This window comes from Camelus dromedarius, chromosome 5 (assembly GCF_036321535.1).
Source record: "Camelus dromedarius isolate mCamDro1 chromosome 5, mCamDro1.pat, whole genome shotgun sequence".
Lineage (NCBI taxonomy): Eukaryota > Metazoa > Chordata > Mammalia > Artiodactyla > Camelidae > Camelus > Camelus dromedarius.
Window position 1 is genome coordinate 5,444,338 of NC_087440.1, and position 20,084 is coordinate 5,464,421.

The 20,084-nt window shown below is 47.9% G+C and overlaps 1 protein-coding gene across 6 annotated transcripts in view; it reads right to left on the reverse strand.

Annotated features, from left to right (window-relative positions):
• TLN2 (talin 2) overlaps window positions 1–20,084 on the reverse strand; it is a 395,887-nt gene that overhangs the window by 55,592 nt on the left and 320,211 nt on the right. For all 6 annotated transcript variants that reach the window (XM_064485544.1, XM_064485540.1, XM_064485542.1 and 3 more), the window contains 7 exons: window positions 15,887–16,027; window positions 15,287–15,468; window positions 14,036–14,168; window positions 11,680–11,781; window positions 9,254–9,424; window positions 3,751–3,897; window positions 411–512 (listed from right to left, as the gene is read on the reverse strand). In XM_064485544.1, coding sequence (XP_064341614.1) covers window positions 411–512; window positions 3,751–3,897; window positions 9,254–9,424; window positions 11,680–11,781; window positions 14,036–14,168; window positions 15,287–15,468; window positions 15,887–16,027 — 978 coding nt within the window. The remainder of the gene's footprint in view (window positions 1–410; window positions 513–3,750; window positions 3,898–9,253; window positions 9,425–11,679; window positions 11,782–14,035; window positions 14,169–15,286; window positions 15,469–15,886; window positions 16,028–20,084) is intronic.

The window sequence follows — 20,084 nt, forward strand, 5'->3', positions numbered from 1 at the left end:
CCCCAAATTTCTTCTCTTGTACTGTAACTTTAATCTAGAAGAACATCTCAAGTCCTCTGTGAAGTAAATAGGATATTTTTTTCTTTCTCTGGAATTTGCAATTTCCTTCTCATTTCCTCCTTGATTCTAATTTTCTCTCTTTCCTTTGCTCCCCTGTCCTCATGCCCAAGTCTCAGTCAATCATTAATTCCCTTTTAGAGCTTTTTCATGAGATGAAATGTCTAGCGGCCTGGGGCTTCGAGACCACAGGCAGCCAGAAAGACCACAGATAAGGACAAAGCTGGGGCCCAGGGGGAGCTGGTGGCAAGGACCAATTTCTCTCCAGCACAGACCCCAGATCTGAGGACTCTGTGATGCGGTGGACAAGAGGGCAACAGTGGGGGGGGGGGGGCAGCCCATTTTCCTCTTACCATTTCCTGAGCTGTTACCGCAATGGCTTTGGAGTATTTAACCACCGTCGTCTGATAGTCGACAAACGTCCCCTTTGGTTCTGGAGGAGTGCCTTCATCCAGCTACAGATGAGAGGGAAAGAACCCAAGGTCATCAGAAGCCTGTTGAAGTGCGGGCTTTAGAAAAATGGAGAGGCTTTCAGAGTTTCTTTGGCCTCGAGTCAACAGAATCCCCCAGCTTCTGTGAGAAGGACCTCATGAGAGACGCATACAAAGTACTCAAGGCACACAGGCAAGGAGAGACCCCAATCTCTGCGGGGAGGTGGAGGGCTGTCCAGAGGAAGGACTGCTCAGCAAGTCGTTGTGGTACCAGGTAAGGAGTCTGCTTCAAACAAAAGGTGGGGAAGGAGTCCCGAGGGGAGGGAGCAGCGCCTGAGAGTACGGAGGTGGGTGAGAGCCCAGGTGTATGGAAGTCAGAGTGGTGGGCAGTCAGCTGTGGGGGGGAGGCAGAACCTACATCACGAAGGGCTTCCCTAGGAATGGTGCAGTGCATGGATATCTATCCCCCAGAACCCTCACTGCTGATCTAAATGGGTAAGAGAAGGCATTGCAAACACCAGGAATAACTTGTTGCTCATCTGACTCTAGCACCATCGGCACTGAGAGATAAGCAAGATCAGTGTGGAGCAGAAGAGGTGGAGAAGTGGGACAGTGGCTCCGTCCTTTGAAGAAGGACTGCGGACTCATGGGCTCAGAAGACTTGGATTTGAGACCTGGTTCCAGGACTTGTGAAGGAGCCTCAAGCTGGGTATTTAAACTGAATCTCAAGTCCTTCTCTGAGGAGACTTCCAAGCATCAGAAGGTTGGAGTGAAGGTCAACTGAGATAATACCTCTCACCTACGTGAACAGCTACATGAAGGCAGAGGAGAGGCTGACCATGATAATGAAGTTGATGATGATGGTGACAGTGTCAGTGATGGTTATGATGAGGAAAAAGGCCACCATCCTCACCACCATTGTCATCGTGACTGTCACCACTTCTTGCTGAATGATATTCTACGTGAGGAGACAAGGTGAAGAGAAATGAATATAGGAAGAGTGAGGATGGTGAACAGAAGGGAGCTGGTGAGGGGGTGGGAATCAAGCTGGATCTGTTTGATGAAGAACCTTGGACACTTGACAAGCTCTCCCTGGTAGCCCTCTGCCAGACAGCTGGCAGTCTGGGAAGAGACAGGGACCACAGGCAAGTAAGAAAAGGTTAGATGGAGTCGTCTATGGGAGCTACATGTCATGACCAGATCCAAGTGACAATGCGAGCTGAATCAATGTATCACCGTAGCCTAGTATATGAGGTTGCATAGGCTGGGATGTAATTTCTACCAAACCAACAACACAAACCCCAGGGTAGATTTCTTCTCCATTCTTTATCAGAGAGATATACACTGCCAAGTATCTCCATCACACCATGGGGGCCCTGCTGGTCAACTGAGGGTTGAGCTGTGGACTTATACATTCAGTATAAATTGACCGGACATCTTCTAAGGGTTGGTCCATGTGCTGGGAGCCTTCACATGAGATGCGGTGTAACTGCAAACAGGCCAGGATGTTGGCGACAGAGGGCAGCTTAGAACACAGTGGCCACCGGCCACCATGATGAACTTCTACCAGTGTGAACACAATGAGAAAAGTAAGAACAAAGTAGTGATTTTTTTTTTTTTAGGATTTCAAATTTATTTAGTTGAAGAACTTCCCTTTATTCTGAGGTTATACACTTGAATTTTTCTGCCAGTCATTGCCTTTCAGGATTTTAGAAAATGATTCTAACAGTGCATCAGCGTTTTAACTAAATAACCAAAACTCATATAGAAAATGCCGTATTTGTAATGTGTTACTTGCTAAGGGGCTCAAAGGACCTGAGACATCACTTACTACACAGTCCCCAGTGATGGGCAGGCTGGGGTAAGCTTAGCAAAGGGACAATGGGGTAGAGGCTACAAAAACAAATGAAAAAACCTCGCATCTTCCAGGGATTGGTGGAACTCTTCCCTATCATTACAGTGATCGTGAAAAACACCTCCCGAGAAGAAAAGGACTATCACTTAAATTTTTAATTTGTGTTGAGAAAACTTGAGCTCCTTTATTTAATATGCTTGGTAGATACACGGCTTAATTTCAAAGCTCTGGTGTTCTGACGTCCTGAAAGCCAAACAAACCCACTGAGACTTGTCCAAGGGCCTTGAGGAAGAGGGGAATGTCACTCATTTCCTGCCAAACTGCCCAAATATGAAGCATGAGAAGCCCACAGCAGAAATCACCAGTGTGCTCCGACCAGGCAAGCCTGGGGTCTTTAAGGGACCCTCAGCAACCCCGCCCGGCTTGGGACTCTAATCATCCAATAATGCTTGTATTGTGTTTAAGGGGAATTATCCTAATCAGAGCTTAAGGCTGTCGGCTGCTTATGGCGAGATGAGCCAACCAATCTTCTCTAAATTAGCAATTAAAGACCACTTATTATCCCGAAAAACCACATTAATGTATTCGCAATCTGACAATGGACATTTCAAAACACAGACGAAGTCTGAAATTCTTGGCTATGCTATCAGAGGACAGCAATTAGATGTTGATGAACAGTTGTTAACTCTAATGAGTATCCAGCAGACACGACTGGTGAAGGATTCCTGGGGGAGAGAGCAGGAGAGCCTGTCCACTCATCCTTCCCTCCGGACCCAACCCAACTGATGGGTCACTGGAGGAGAAATGACACCCACATGACCTACGGCTGTGGTCCACAGGGGCTTTCGTGCTTAGCCGCTTCAGTGGCTTCTACATCTGGCTAGATCCCAGAACCAAGGGGAGATTTAAAAATACAGATTCCTAGGCTCCATCCCTAGAGATTCCAAGTGATCAGGGCTGTGGCAGGGCCTAGGAATGTTCATTCTAAAATGCTCCCAGTGATTTCGAATTAGCCATGCTGTATGCCAGTGCTTGAGAATCACTTCCTTACTTCATTGTGGGGTTTGTTTAGCACAACAACTCTATGATTATCAGGGAAGTAAATAATTATTTCCATTTTATAAGGGAGGGGGCCAGTGATGCCTTCTCCATCTCCGTTTCCCCTTGTGTCAATGAGGAAGGAAGGGTGCAACTGGCTTACAAAAGTAATGAACAAATAATAAATAACAAAGAACACATTGGATGTATGATGGAACACTCATACGTTAATCAGAAAAGAGGAGGCTTGTTGGTGTCAGCCTTGACTGACATCTCCCTAGAGGACAGCACCTGGGCCCACGTCTGAGAGACACCTTGGAGGAAGTGGGGTCACAGGGTGAAGGAGAGCGCCTGGGAGCCTGCACCCACCTTGCTCATGGCCTCTGCAATGGCGTCGACCATGCCTCCCACCAACCCCACTTCACTGGCAGCTTCATTCAGTGTCACCATGATGTCGTCCACTGCCTCCTTCATGAGCTGGGCAGCCTCTGTGATGGCGTCGTGGGTGTGCTGTGCCTGTATGGGGGGGCAGGGTGTGAAATGTTTCCATAAGCAGAAGACAATGGTGCTCAATCTCTCAAGAATCACCTCACTTCTTTTAAAGACAACCTTAAAAAGCAGAATATAAAACTGTATCCCCATTAAGGAGTACAACAATGTATTCTACACTTTTTCTTTTTCTTTATTATGCTTGTGCATTTGTTTGCAAAATATAGATCAAAAAGACAATTAGAAAAAGATCTCTTTTTGCAATCAAAAGGAGAAAAAAAATTACCAACATCAACCAGCATCTTATGACCTAATTTTACGTTACTATGTTCACAGTAATGGAAAGAGAATGCCAGATTCCCTAATATACAAGTTGACAGATTTAATTTAAAAGACTCTATTAAGAAAAAATGTGTTCACGATCCAATGAACTTCTTTTCAAAGTTGCCCAACACACCATAATTCCCTTTATGCAAATATGACTGGATTATGGAAATGTAGGTACATGCAGGAGAGAAATCTGCAGAAAGCTACACAGGCTTTGGATCTATGTTACATAGCTCCAAATTACATGCCATGAGGTTGGAGGGACAAATGAGGAAAGCTCTCCAGGGACAGACATTCTGCAGGCAAAGCCCAAGTGCTCACGAGTTCCTCTCAATGGTCCTCAGAGATGCTTTAACCACGTGTCAAGCACGGAGCAGTGACTGAATGAAAGAATGGTGGTACTGGGCTCCATAGAAAAACACTTTGAGGGGTAGCAAGATGCAGGGGACAGAGCCAAGGTCCCAGGGTCAGAAAAAGCTGGGGTTGAGTTCTGTCTCCACCACTAACTAGCTCAGAGGCCCTGGAGAAATGGTAATTATAACCACGCCATGCACTGGAATTCTAATGAGATGGTATGGCACAGGCATCTTACCATTTACAATAAGAGCAGACTAGTAGGGGACTGCCCCCTGCCTGGAAAATCTGCCCTAATGCCAGGTAGTGTCAGAATCCCACTGCAACCAGGCACCAGGTCCACCTACTCAGGGGGAATGGCCCTTTCAAAAGGCCCAAGAAATTGCGTCTTTACTTTGGTAGATGAGAAGCTAAGGAAGCCAGCGAGCGATGGTAAATGATAGCTCTTTTGAATCATTAAATGAAATAAGAACTTCAAAAAGAGGCTACGTGAGCCATAAGAACTGACTCGGTCTGCAGAACTGAAAAGCCACGGGAATCAGGACGTGATCTTCCAGCACAACATCTGATGAGACGTGAAGTACGTGGATCCCGGACGGTCACCCTGAGGCACCTGTGTCAGGGTGCAAAGCTCTCTCCCTTAGGGATGCGATGGAGTGAACTGGTAATTTAGGTCAATTGCTGATTTCATGGCACAAAGAAGGCAAAACACAAAATGTGCAGATTGCTTTGCTTTGATAATGGAAGCCTGACATCTCCTGTACATAATCCTCCAGAGAGAGTACATCATACAAAAAGGTTCTCATTTGTAAAAAAGATAAAGCATAAGGCATGCATTGCTCCAAATCTCACTTAAGATGAGATGACTGTTGTGGGCACAAAAATGTCGGCAATCCTGTACATTCAACTTCAACAAAGTACACAGATCTGGGGAGAAGTGGAGCAGCCTGCCACCCGCCCATCCGCTCTCCCACGCAGGCTAAGAAGCCAATTTGCAGGGTGAGGGGGCAGCAGTACACCCCAAAGCAGTTCTCTGAAACTCCTTGGAAAGTGTCAAGGACACCTTCTCCACCCCGGCGCATCAAAACCTGCAAAAACACATCCTTGCTCTCGGCTGTCCCAGAACGAATTACCTTCTCATGGGCTCGTGCTGAGGATTCACTAGAGGGCCTGCTCTCCTTCATGCCACGTGTTTCAGTTTTACAGGTCCTTAAAGGGTCAGCTCAGAGTCTGTGAAGCCTCGTCCAATTAAGCCAGGGCTCACCCAGAGCCGCTTCCTCTAACGCCAACGGCAGACCTCTTGAGTAGCACACAGCCTCGGCCAAATCCCCCGGCGGGCGGCCGGAGCACGCGAGCATCAGACACCAGAAGACACAGTAGGCTCTCAATTAAGGCCTGCTCCACCGACCCATGGCGATCCGGGAAGTGGAGTCAGCAGGCTCAAAGGTGAGGTCATTATTTTAGAATCTGGAGGGGCTCCCTGTTACTGCTCCTCAAGCCACTGCACAGGAGAATAATCCGACTCTGTTCTTTTTTTTTGGAAATGTGTCTGAAGTCTACTTCCAAGGGAGCCTTGCTTCTTTAGGATAGGGCTTCTACTACAAAGCCCAGCAGAGCAGGCCTGGACATCATGCGTTTAGAAAACGGGAGAAGGCTACAGGGGGCAGATCTCAATTTCAGTAGAGGGGAAAAAGCCAACTAATAGTCAGAACTGCCCGACAGTGGACAGGGCTGCGTATTTGCTGAAGTGTTACGGGCAGAAGCCGGAGGGACCCTTCAAGGAAGATGTAGGAGGGAGCTGAGTGGGGGGAGGATGAGTGGGGGAAGGGTGAGTGGGGGAGGAGGGCGTGGGAGAGGGGGAGGGGGAGGGAGTCTGGAGGAAGAGAAGGCGTGTAGAAGGGCGCTCAGTGGGATTAGATCACACAGCAATGCCTTGTAATCATGTGATTCATTACCACCAGGCTCTGGAGCTGTGTTAAATATTATCCAATGTTTAATTTTTTTTTGGAACACCTACTATGGCAGCCACTTTATCTCATTTAACCTCGAAAACTACCACAGAGAGGTATTCATTAGCAACCCTGTTGTTTAGATGAGGAAACAAATGAAGTAATTTGCCAGCAAGAGGCAGAGCTTGAATTTGAATCCAATTACATTGGACCCCAAAGCTTACCCTGTTTTTCACAGAATCAAAGCCACTGATAACCACGTAACCACACTTGAAACACATTTTCTCTGCAAACCAGGCCTATGACATGTAACACAAACATCTATCACCCAGCACGTAGCAAGTAACACCTAGTAAACATCTGCCCAAAGAACAGCACCCAAGGGGATGAAATCTCTGCTTCAGGCCTCTTAGGGGAAGACCTACGAGCCAACTTGTGGTGTCGCAGGCAGTTCCGTGACAAGCCTGTCAAGTCTGCAGGCAGCACAGCTGACTGCTCACAGTGAGGGACCGACGTCAACTCCTGCGTTGCCGTGACTCAGCCCATGTTCATCGCCCAGTATTTCAGGTCATTCACTGAAAACTATCCCACGCTGGTCTCTGGCCATGGCTTCCAAGCAAAAGATGTCATTATAAAGCTTACAGTGTTGACTACAGATGCGCCCAACCATAAGGTTCCTCGGTGTAAAACAGAATTCCACGAGTTGCTCCGAACTTGCAGTCCAAGCAGAGGTGCTAACATTTGAAACATCCAGAAACCTCCTAATTTGAAATTATTCTGCTGAGAATGAAGTCCCCTCAGGTAGGGGTGGAGATGTGGCAGTAAACTGCCCTGGAGAAAAGATAACCCAGAACACATCCGGCAGTTTGGGGAGGGAGCAAAAAGCGCTGGTCCTCTGACTCGGGCTCCTGCCACTAACCAGTCACAGCCGAAAGGGCGGTCTTGCTCTTCCTGCAACTACTTTTGTTTTGCCAGACAACTCAGAACAACTTGCAGGCCGGGGCTGACTCTCCGTATTTTCAGCATGCCCAGAATTAGTCTCTTAATAGTTGCCAGATACGTGAATGAAAAACTGGACTTAAAAAAATAATGCAAGTCTAGTGGGAGAGGGTGTAGCTCAGTGGTACAGCGTGTGCTTAGCATGCACAAGGTCCTGGGTTCAATCCCCAGCACCTCCGTTAAAAAAAAAAAAAAGAAAAAAACCACCCCAAACAAAAAACTAATTACCTCCCTCACCAAAAAGACAAAAAATGCAAGTCTAGGACATTATCCATGCTGCCAGCAGAATGGTGTTTCTCCACTGTGGATAGGTTCTGTCACTCCCCACTGCTTACAATAAAGCCCCAGCCCCCCAGCGTGGAAGAGGAGGCCTGCACGATACAGCCCAGCCTCCCCCCACCCCTGCCGCCCCAGCGCCCCCACACTCTGCAGGCTTCATGTGCACCAGCCTGGGTGCTGTTTCCTAAAGAGATCACAGTCCTTTTTTAACCCTCTCTGTGCCTTTCCAGATGCTGCCCCTCTGCCCTGCGTGCCTCTAGCCACCCTTAAGCGCAGGGTCCTTTCCCTCTTTCTGAGACTAATCAGCCGTCCTCCCTGCCACTCTCCTCGAGTCCTCCCAGCCCTGCTCCAGGCGGGGTCGGCCTGTGTTTCCAGAGGGCGCAGGCTCAGTCCCGACTGCACACCCACCTGGCCTGTGAGCTTGGACAACTCAGCAGAGCCATCTCTCAAACGCACAGTGGGAGGCTTCCTCTGCCGCTGAGCTCTTGTGAAGGTTATTTAAGATGAGGCTATCAGGTGGGATAAATGACACAGAGTCGGCACTTAGGAACTTAGCTCTGAGATCACTATTTTGTGATTCTGACTCTTCATGGAGAGTCTTCTCTGCTGCACCGTGCAACCGATCTGAAGATCTTAGAGATGCAACAAAACACGCTAAAAATACATACGTAATATAAATTCCTACAGCTCATAGGTCAGAATCCCACACAAATCCTCCCAGAAGTGTTCTCTCAAGTTAGTCTGCTTGGGTGGAGACCCACTGAGATCCAGTGACTGTGTGGAAGCAGCTGCTTTAAGACACAAATGCTGGGAGGAGCCTCCGACCTCCTCTCCAGGTTCCAGAACCCTGTGGAAACTTGGGGTGCACGCTGGTTGTGAAACAATCATTCTGAAAAAATCATCCCCGAGAGCAAAGGACATGCTGTCATCACCTTTGGTCACCTAAAGTAGCAGGGGGACGCACTGGGCTGAAGAAACGTTCCACTTGCAAACCTATAGTAAGGGAGGTTTTCTTATTGATCTACTATCCCCACGGCAACAGCAACACATGCCATGGTCACCCTGCACCATGTTTTGCTTTGAACTGAAGTACTAGGAAGAGAAATGAAATTCACTGGAAAACAATACATGTTGGCTTTGTGCAAGCTGGGTGTCAACAATGTGCAGGTGCCTGCAGGTGTGATGGTTTTAGTCCCCTAATAACCACACACTGTTTTTCTTTCCCAAGGACCCTCGCCTACACATTCTGTGGGGGAAAACATAACTTATAAATAAGCCTTAATTATGTGTATTTCTTGGTTCTCCTCTTAAAGACCCTGGGGAGGGCCAAGAGAAGATGATTTCCCACCTTTGAATGGGAAATCAAATGCCACCATCCAAAAACCAGAGGTGACTTCCCTGGAGGAACGTGGTACAAAGGAATGCATGATGGCTTCTCAGTGGCCTAGGTGAGCCTGCAGCATCCTGAGCTGTACCTTGGGGTTTCCTCCGCCTTCCTTGGCCGCATACAGCATCTGCAGGGCAGACTCTGCAAGCGTCTTGGTCTGGTCCAGCACGGTCATCTGCTGCTGATGGTCCAGAATCTTGGAGGCCACGCCCACTGCAGCTAAGATCAGGGGCTCGAAGTAGCTCGCCAGCTGTGTCACCTTTTGAGACCAAAAAAGCCACAGGTGTATCATGTAAATACATGTGTCCCCTTCAGGGTCCCTGCTGGGGGGGGTGCTGGGATGGGGATGGGATGACTGATGGGGAGAGGCAGATCTGCTGGGCTTCGCTTTGGTGTTTTTCTACTTTACACCCAGTATCATGAATTACAGTCACCCTGTAATATACAGAGAGATCCTAGGACCTTATTCATTATTCAGAAGGCCTCAGAGCCTCTAGAAAACATGTGGCCCTACCAATACCTTGACTTTGGACTTCTGGACTCCAGTACCGTGAGAGGTTGAATTTCTGTTGTTTTAAGCCCCCCAGTTTGCAGTAATTTGTTATGTGGGAAATCAATCCAGATGGGGTCTGAGGATTTGCCTTTATCACTCCCAGGTGGTGCTGAAGCTGCCGAACTGGGGCCCCACCTGAACGCTGCCATGAAGCATCGTACCAGTCATCAGCCCACAACCCCTGTGGACGGAGGGCCCCTAGGCTGCCTTTGTCCAGAACGCCCTTTCAGAAGGGGAGGCTGGTTGAGCCAAAGGGCCGAGAGTAAATCCGTAACTCAGGTGACACAAATATATCACGTCTCTTTTCATGCCATCCACTGACATAGCGTAATAGGGAAGAACAAATCTGACTCCACATTGGATCTGTTTCTTCTACTTTAACTTTTATATTCTGTTCCTTTTGCTACAAGTTAGCCACTGAAGGGATGTTGCCTGTAAGCTTAAGTTATACACAGTGGCCCACCTCTGGGAACCCTGCCTCCCAGGTAATGAGCATTAACTAAAATACCTTTGTTTAGCTCACAGGAAACATCCTGACCAGGCCCACCCGAAAATGACTGCAGGAAGGAAAAAATTAACATATTTCCTCTCGAGGCTGACTGGAACCAGGAAATGTGTGACTCCACTCCCTCCCCTTTTAGTGTAAAAGAGGCAGGAATTCTAACTCAAGCAAGATGGTTCTTTGGGACAATAGTCCACCATCTTCTCGGTCTGCTGGCTTATCAAACAAGGTCACTACTCCTTGCCCCAACAACTGGTCCCTCCATTTACTGGCTGTTGTGCAGTGAGCAGTATGCGCTTAGACTCAGTAACAACAGGAATTAATCTTCCATACTAACAACATATCTGCAGAGACAAGGATGCTGGCCTAGAAAGCTAGAAGTATTTTCTTACGATTCCCTACTCGGATCAAAAGTAACTGCTGAAATGATGTCTAGCTAGTCTGCCAAACTCACTCTCTCCGCAGAAGTCACACACGCAGTGCTCCAGCCTCCAGGGCAGTCCCCCGACCCTCAGAAACCTCTTCATACAGGTGGACAAGCCCTTTCTTATTATAAAGGAACTCAGCTGAGAAATGAAATTTTCCACACTTGAAAAGGCAGAGAGACACCGGCCATTTTCAATCTCAAACACCTCTCCTTAGAACCAGCAGGAAGCTTAGTAGGCCCTTAAGCTATTCTATAATTTGAAAAAGCAGGAACATTGATTTTCTAAACTCAATACCCGCAGAGAAGATTTTGGCTACTGGATTTCTTGATCTGCACATCGATACAGATGGCTGCACTGATAAAAGCTAGGAAACCCTGCAGGTTGTTAAAAACCCAATGTCTGCTCTCTCTCTGGTGAGGCACAGACTTCTTGATAAGCCAGCCATCCCTGGATGATTTGCAAAATGAACCCCACACATGCAAAAACATCACTAAGCACCTGCAACCACGTGGGTCAGAACTTTGAGTTCAGAAGCCGAGCAGAATGGCCACACGGGGGCGTTAGCTGTCGAGGGTGAGGTCTGCAAGTCTGCTTTGCTTCCTCACGTGTGGAAACGGACACTGTATTAGAAGCCGTGGAGGAAGAACAGACCCTAAACACACCAGAACGACGGTCGGCCAGCACATAAGATGGCAGACATCGTGCCAGGAACGCCAGCCTCAGTCTCTGACTTGTCCCAGCCAAGGTCAAGAGCAACAGGTCATTGGCTGCCAAGTCTGACCACACCCAGAAAAATCTCCCTGTACTTTGTGTCTCAGTGCTACGTGAAAATAGAGCCTAAAGCGGTCATTTCTGGAGAAGATGCTGACAGAGGTTGAGTGGCATTTTCTCTAGTTGAAGCTACTGGTGACCCAGGCCAAACCCCTGCCATGAGGTTTTTGGGAACAAGAATCACAAAATCAATAACAACCCCCCCCCACACCTGCTCCTCACACGCTCTCAGCAGGACCCCCCGGGCGGGCGCACGTTACCTTATGTCCCAGCTGAGCTGCCTCTCCCCGAGCCGCCGTGGCAATGGGATCGATAAGGTGCCCGATTTCCTGGACCACTGAAGTCAGCTGCTCCTGCAGGGCCTGATAAGGAGAGACAGCTGTCAAGGTCACCCTACAATGGCAACCCCCAGAGCTGCACCGATCTAAACAGGTCCATGTGAAAGATAAGGAAGGCCACAAGAAATGGACATCAAAATGCCTGGACGTGTCATCAAGCCACTTCTACACCTCCGATCCCCTGGGCCAGACCCTCCCCCGCCCCCACCACAGTGCCACCCACGAGGGACATGAGTCAGGCACGAGGAACACTTTTCCTATTGACTTCTCACTCCCAGCAACCACAGTGACAACTGATGCTACTGGCATCTTTACTTTGGGTTACTCAGCATAATTACTGGAAAGGTGGGACTGCCGGGACCTTCCAAGAAGGGAAGACGACTTTGTACACACGGAGAGAGCTGATGGTAGGGTCTCAGGGAACATCCAGTCGCTATGCCCTCAGAACTGAGAACCCCCCAGGCGGGGAGTGGGGAGGAGGGTGACGTAAAAGTGAGATCAGCTCTCTTAAAGCAGGACTATCTCCCAGACCGCACACCGTGAAAACACCAGGTGAGATGTCCAGAAGCTCAGGTCGGGCGCTCAGTGTGCTGTATCTGGTGATGTGGACCCACTATTGAAAAAGGCATCCTCAAGGCATTTCTCCTCAGGTTCGAGAGATAGTTTAATCTCTCCATCCTAAAGAACCGGAGTCATGCTATAAAGAGACGGGGCGAGGTATCTAGATTATGCTGAAGTGTGAAGGGGGCAGGGAATTCAAAGATGGAGAGTGTTAACGAGGAGCGGGAAAGATCAGACCTCTCTGCTGGAATCTCCACAGGGGCTTCGCTCGACAGGATTAATAGATCAGTATGTTGGACATTTTAGGTCTGCACATACCAGCATGAAATGGGGTGATTCCTGACAAAGTGACAATGTCCTGCTCATAAGAAATGAGACTCAGGCTACTCGTCCACCGAACAATGTTGCACATGAGCCAGGGGCGGGATTTGAGCAGAGTTCAGTCAATGAGCAAAACTTTAAACAAAATCCTGGGTTAAAAAAAGGAAAAACTGAGAGATGGAGGTGAGTGGAGAGAAACCTCCACACTTTCACAGGTCTTATTTAGCGAATAACTCCTTATCTTCCCACTCATAATGTAACTACAGTCAAAGATATTCCAGCAGTGTTGTCTTATTACGGATGGCTTGTTAAATTAAATACTCTGTAAGTAGGAAGCACATGCAGATAAAGGGGAGGGATTTTCTTCCTAGGGAAGAAGTCAAGACAGAGGATAGGTTTTGGGAGGGAGTGAAAGGATGGGGGTGGGGTGGGGCGGTGCTGCCATCTTTGTTTCCTGATCAGGATGCTAGTTACAGGGTGCACTTAGCTGGCGGGACTCCATGAATCTGCACATTTCTGACAGACACACTGCTCTGTGTGCACATTCTACTTTAATGAAACAGGTTAACAATAATGCTAACATTCCTTCTTTCTTTCCTTGGAAATGGGGGAAGCAGGCGAAGCTAGAGTGAAATAATTCTATTAATAAAAATGAGCAGTTCTAAGTCTGGGCCCTGCTGAGAGGCAGGGGCCAAAGTTCATTACTGAGGGGCTCAGTGGCAATAGGGAAACGTCAGCAAACCGACCATCCATATTTATTAAGCACCTTCTGGGTGTCAGGCACTTTCAACAGAAAGAAAACAGTATAAATCAGGGGGCTTTGGACAGGTCATAGGAAAAACTTAATGGAGCAAAGTAGGAAAATTCTATTTTCAAAAGTGGAAAAATGGACAAGAAAGGGCAGAGTGGCTCTGAGCTAGCAGAATGCAAAAGGGCCTCCAGTACGAGATACTGAGTAACTGCAGAAGTGTTTACCTCTGAATGGACCAAATGCATAGGGTTGAATGCTGAATTTGCCCATCAGTCAAAAAAGTGCATTGATGAAATATGACAGAGAAGCATTCAAAATCTACATGCTTAGGTCTGCTCGGAAGTGTTCAACTGAATATGGTAACCCCCCTACAGATATACTCTTATCTGACAATGATCATCCCCCCCCCCAAATTTCAGCCATATTTGAACATTCCACCCATGCAGTATATGTCCCTTCACCAAACCATCACTCTCCATTCAGCATTTACTCTACCCACTACAAAAACTTCCCAGACTGGTTCCAGGGGAAGGGGGTCTAATGATGTAACTTGCATCAGAAATATGTTGGTGCCATTCCCCCATCCCTAAAGCCTGGTGCTGTGTTCCCAGGAGCTTCTGGGCTGGCCACGGAGCCCCAGCCTACCTCCACGGAGATGTCATCCCTTGTGGCCAGGCTCTGGCTGACAGCTGCCAGTGAGGCCTGCTCGATGTCCCGGATGCACCGGTTGATGCCATCAATGGAGTAGTCACACTCCCTCTGTCCAGGGGCCTTGTCCCTGGAGGGACAGAGCAAGTCAGACACAGGCTCCATGAAGCTCCAGTCCCAACACCTGACTCACATCGGTGGGCCAGGTGCCCCTGTCTACTGTCGACCCCACTCAACTGCCTTCAGGAGTGAATCCCTGACCCTTGCTTGGTAATGCTTCTCTTCAGAGCCCATGCATTTCTCAATTTAACACTTTGCTAAGTCTACTTATTTCTGGTGGAAAGGATAGGGTGCTGTCCTCCATCTCAGGCTGATGCCAGGCAACTGCAAATTAAACAATTTGGTCTTGGATTCTCCATTTACTGGCTTAAGCATAGGACTCTCATTAAAAAAAAAAAAAAAAAGTTAGTGCTATTTCCAGTGCAAATATACTATGGTCTCTACATTGTATTCTATTCACAAAGTCCTGGGTGTGGCAGGAGTTAAAATATTTGGTGGATTTTTCTTTGCAAGGCATTAAGAAAGCTAATGAGGTCCTGAGTTTCAAATGCAACTGAAAAATAAAAAATATCCAAGGAAAGGGATGCATTCCATGCTGTCGTGTTATCAACTTTGGTCAAATTTGGAAATGCTTTATCTACTCATGGGATGATTTTTTCCGACTCCTACCATCACCAAGGAGGTTAGAGGTGCCCAGAGTTACTGTGGGACAAAGAATACCTTTTTGTCTTATTAGCAAAGTTAGGTAGCCCCAATCCTGCTAAATAAATAAATAGTAATGCTCTCTGCCTAAGCTCCAAGGCGCAGACAATATGGTATAATGGTTAGAAGGACTGGGACTAAAGCATTTGGGCCCGGGGATGACCTTGGGAATGTTACCTAAATGATTTTCTGCCTGAATTCTCTCATTAGTAAAATGGAGACAATGGTAGCATCTATTTCACAAGGCTGTTGTGATGAACAAATAATGTAATACAGGTAAAATGCTTGGAAAAGTATCTAAGATATAATAAATGCTCAGGTTGGCTATTATTGTTGTGACAAGTGCTACCACTGCTCCCAAAGAAGTAAAGAAAAAGATGATGGTGATGATGAACCACATTGCTATTAAATAAAAGTCCTGATGGGCTTATCCTCTTCCTGCCCTGTCAGATGCAGGCCCTAGCAATTTCTAGAGGAGTTACTAACCTGATAGACGTGATGAGACTCTTGATAGAGTCAGACACGGTGTGGGAATGTCCCGCCAGCACAGACCAGGTGGGCGGGTCTTTGGGGTTGATGGCCAGTGAACGTGCAGTGCGGATGAGGTATGATGAGCTCTCCAGCATGGTCTTGGCTGAGACCAGGATTGGTTCCTGTGCCTGGGAGCCCTGGGACCAAACAGCAGAAGGGTCAAGGGCAGAACACACAGACTAGATGAGTCAGCTGGACCCAAGGAGGTCTTGTTCTTTACCAAGTCATCACTTCTCTCGTTTGAAAGGAGACGGAGGGCAGAGAACCATGGAGGCTGATTCACTCCTTAAATATTTTTGAGTGTGACACATACCAAGAATTAGCCCCAAACCTACGCACAGAGATTGTTCTCAACATATAAGGCAAAGACACTGCCTCTTAAGAGATGTGCAGACACTGAGCCTTCATTAACTCTGTGTGTATCGTCACTGGCAACAGTAACAGTGCCCTACACATTGACAGAGTTTTTGGAATTCATAACTGTTCATGCTAACTGAGTGTCACACGAAACTAGCCAAAGATCTTAACATTATCTTTGCTGCAAAGATCCCCTACCTCAGAGCTGATCTGGGCAGGAATGCTGACAAATTCAGGGTTGGATGCAAACGCTGTCAAGTTCTCCACAGCTTCGATTAAGGGTGCGGTGGCAATGCGACATTTATTGCGGTTGTCTTCAGAGAAATCCCCGTCCAGAGCCTGATGGGATACAACACGGAGACTACACCCCACTGAGAAGCACCGATCACTCCTGGGCCACAGTCATTGCCTCCCAGTGAAAAGAAGGTGCTTTGATGGGAATATTGAAAATGTCTGGTGAATCATAAACAATGAATGAGAACTAGTTGGAGGGATCTCTGCCATCAAGCAGAGGGGCTCAGTTAGCAAGTATAAGAAATAAAGCTGAACGTGCGGCTCACAGGCAAGCTGGCCTCAGTCCCTCCACCCCCAGCTCTCATGATTCAGAGGGCGCCCCGCTCTTCACCCCCCACGAGCCACGCTGCCAAACCCTGCAGCCGAGCCACGTTCTTCCTGACTTTTGAGACCACGCCCTTTGGCTCTCCCCCTCCCACTCCATTTAAGTCTATTCCCTCCCAAACTACAAAAATACATTGTTTGGCACTTTCAACTTCTAAGTCATTTTCACCTGGATGTCCCTGAATGACTGATGGAAACAGGGCTTCCATATCTGCCATTTTGAAGTCAGCAAAATGGACTCCAATGGGAAAAAACAGACCAGAGCTATCCTCAACAACATGGGCAAACTTCACAGACATGATCCTTAGGTAAAGCGGCCAGACACAATAGGGTGCCCGCTGCACGATTCCATTTGCACAAAGCACAAAAACAGGTGAAACAGGTTCAGGTGTTGGCGGTCAGGTCACCCTTTGGAGCCAGTGAGACTGAAGGGGCACAAGCTGGGCTGCTGGGGGCTGGCCACGCTCTGCTTCTTGATCTGGCTGCAGCTTCTTAGGTGTGTTCAGTCTGGGAAAATTCACTGAGCTGTACACACATGGGTTCTTTTGGTCTATGTATCTCATGCTTCAAAAGTTTATTTTTTAAAAATTAGCAGCAATAACACAATGGCGCTGAATGGTCAGTCATGCAGCTGATTAATGGCCTGAATGGAAGACGATCAGGTAAGTGGTCTGTGATGCATGCCAGGCTACCCCTCAAAGGGTTAACACCTGAATCCAAAGTTCCCCAACCCTGGGCTCCACCTCCTTAAGTACAAGACTCTTGGAACCAACAGCCTGTGACCCAGAGGCGGCACCCTCCCTCCTAACAAAGGGCTACATTTGAGAAGGCAGTTTGGTTTGTAGAAGAACGTAAGTTTCCTTGTTAAATGACCAATTAAACTTTTAGTTTAAGCATTATGAGTGTATAAAAGTCAGTTTAGACAGTCAGTGAACAAAAAACCCAGAGGCACCGGCATTATGAAACAAACCAGATCTGAGACGGGAGCATTGCTCTCTTTCAAGAAGGCAAGAGTAGGCGGGCATGGTTGGCTTAAAGGCTATCTGAGTATCAGCTGTATTCCAATCAAGCCTTGGCAGCTTGGGACCGTAATTACACATCCTAATACTTTCAGAGGAACCCCCGCAAGCCCGCTAATGTAGCCTTCCCTGAGACTGCGCAGCCCTGCTCAGGCCCTTCTCCACCGGACAGGCACTGACCTGGACCCTAACCTCGCCCGTTCTGCCGTTCCTCCAGGCCCAGTGGAAACCCTACGTGTCTGCTGCTCACTCATACATACAGCCTCAGTTGTTTTTTTCTTTTTTTAACTTAAGTATAGTCTGTTTACAATGTTGTGTTAATTTCTGGTGTACAACATAGTGATTCGTACATATACATATATATGTTTATTCCTTTTCATATTCTTTTTCACTATAGGCTATTACAGGGTACCGAATGTAGTTCCCTGTGCTGTACAGTAGCACCTTGCTATTTATTTATTTTATGTATAGATAAATCCCAAACTCTCACTTTATCCCTCCACCTCCCTTTCCCCTCTGGTAACTGTAACTGTTTTCTAGGTCTGTGAGTCTGTTTCTGCTTTTATACAGCCTCCGTCCTAACTGCCACGTCCTCAGTAAACACTGAGTTAGCACCTGTTACCCGCACCAGAACGCTGCACTGGCAAAGTGGCAGGGGACCATCTCGGCACTCAAATCAAGTTGTGCTATTAACATCATTGCCTCCAGACCCTACAGGCTTTAGAGCAATTTGGAAATCAGAGTGGGAGACAGGGTGGGTGCCGTCCAGCAGGAGCCTGACAAAAGTGGTCCCAGCACAGGCCAACCCCCAGCAGGCAGATGGCAGGAGTGGACTCTGGCATCAAGGGAACTCGAATCCCAGTGGCACCAATCACACCTGCTCTGGTCGGAAGGACAGGGCTCTAGTTCAACGGAAGATCCTGAGCCTCTCCGTGGCGCTGCTCACTCCTCCTGCTTCTGACCTCTCCACACTCCTCCCACCCTTTTCTACCTTCTGCAATGCTCTCAGCCTATTGGGAACGCAGACGTCCGATCAAGTTACCAACCCTTAGCTGAACTTATTAAAAATGACAAGATGACTAGCCCAGGTAAACCCCAAGGAAGCATTTTCTAATTGTGCAGTTTCATGAACATCACCAACAGGATGAAGAAAGGTTTTGCTTTTTTGTTTGTTTTTTTTTGAGCCTAGGCCCTAAAACCACATATCACGTGGCCCAGGCTGGTCAAGAACAGGACCCTGAAGAGTGGGAACTACGGACGAGAAGGCCAAGTTCTAATCTACCACTTTTTTTTTAATTTTCAAGAGAGAAAAGCTATTTCCTCCAAAGGAAGCATTTAGCATCAGGGAGGCTGGTTGGTTCACAGGCAGAGTATTTCACTCCTGAATGCTGCTTCTGCTCTGGGGGCTGCCGAGCCACGCCAGTAAACCGCATACTCGAATCTGGTGAAATTTCTGGCAGGCACGACAGTTCTCAAGTAGACATTCCAGGTCACAGAACGTCCAGTACGCCAGCATCAACAACGAAAGGGTCGGGCCACTTAGCCAAATGCTCAAGTCCCATCAGGACGAGGGCGCCCTCCACCCTGGGCCAGCTCCTCTGAACGTTCTCACACTCAGCAAAATCTCACAGGGATCTGGGAGACACAAGTTCCACACGGGCACCAGAATCACAGATTTCCGGACTTTAGGGGTTAGCAGTGATCTTACAGATCATTTGATCCCAAAGCTCTGATGTTTCAGGTGAGAAAACCAACTCCTAGAAAGTGACACGCTGTGCCAAGCTCACTCCTCAGACCAGAACCCAAGACCCCTGGCTCCCTTCCCTCCTACTGACCGTAGACAAAGGCAACAAGAATGAGGTGTAAGAAGCCCAAGAGGTTTTCTTCCTTCTTTTTCTTCTCAAGAAATCTACTTTACCAATCCAGACACATGGACGACCAAGACAACATACTTACAGTCGAGGTGAAGTCGATTCAGGAGAGCTGGGTCTGGCGTCTTTCGTATGCCCTGGAAATGCTTAATTGCAAAACCTCGCGCTTCCACTCCGCTGGGAGCGGCAAGGCTACGCTCCCACTTCTCAGAGAAAAAAAGCTGTTGCTGCACAATTTCTACTTGGCACCCAAACCTGAGTGACTGCACACTGAAAACCACATTCCATTCCACACATCTGGCTTGAGGCTGGGTAACGAGCGGACCGGAGAGAGAAAAGCAGGCTTCGGTCCACGAAGGGCCTGGCAGAGAGGTGGTGACCATGGTTAGGGGTCCGTCTGCTTCTACCTTGGCCGGCCCTGAGAGCAGGGTCTGGCAGGGAGGAGGGTGCCCGTATTTATCCTTGCTGAGCCATGCTCTGGGATTGCAAAGAATGCCATCAGGAGAGATTTTCAACTCCTGGAGGCATGCATTCTAAATGGGTGCTGATAACCCACGGTGAGGTAATCTGCTCCCTGCTCTCCAGTGCTCCTCCCGCCCGGTTCTCTGTCCTTTCTCTGACTCTAAAGGTGTGGCAACTGGGATTTAGGCTGGGCATATCCTTTTGGTTTAAAGAAAAAAAAAAAAAAAAAAGCACTAAAGCATAAGACTTAGAGCAAAATGCAGCCTTGAGGGCAGCTGTCTTAAGCATTTAGGAAATTAAATATTCATTTGTTTCTCTCTTTGACAGGACTCTTCACCATTCCTTAACACAGATTATCTAGTCAATGTGTATGTAGTATGGTACATGACAGCGAGGCAACCTGTGCCATTTTCCTATCAGTAAATT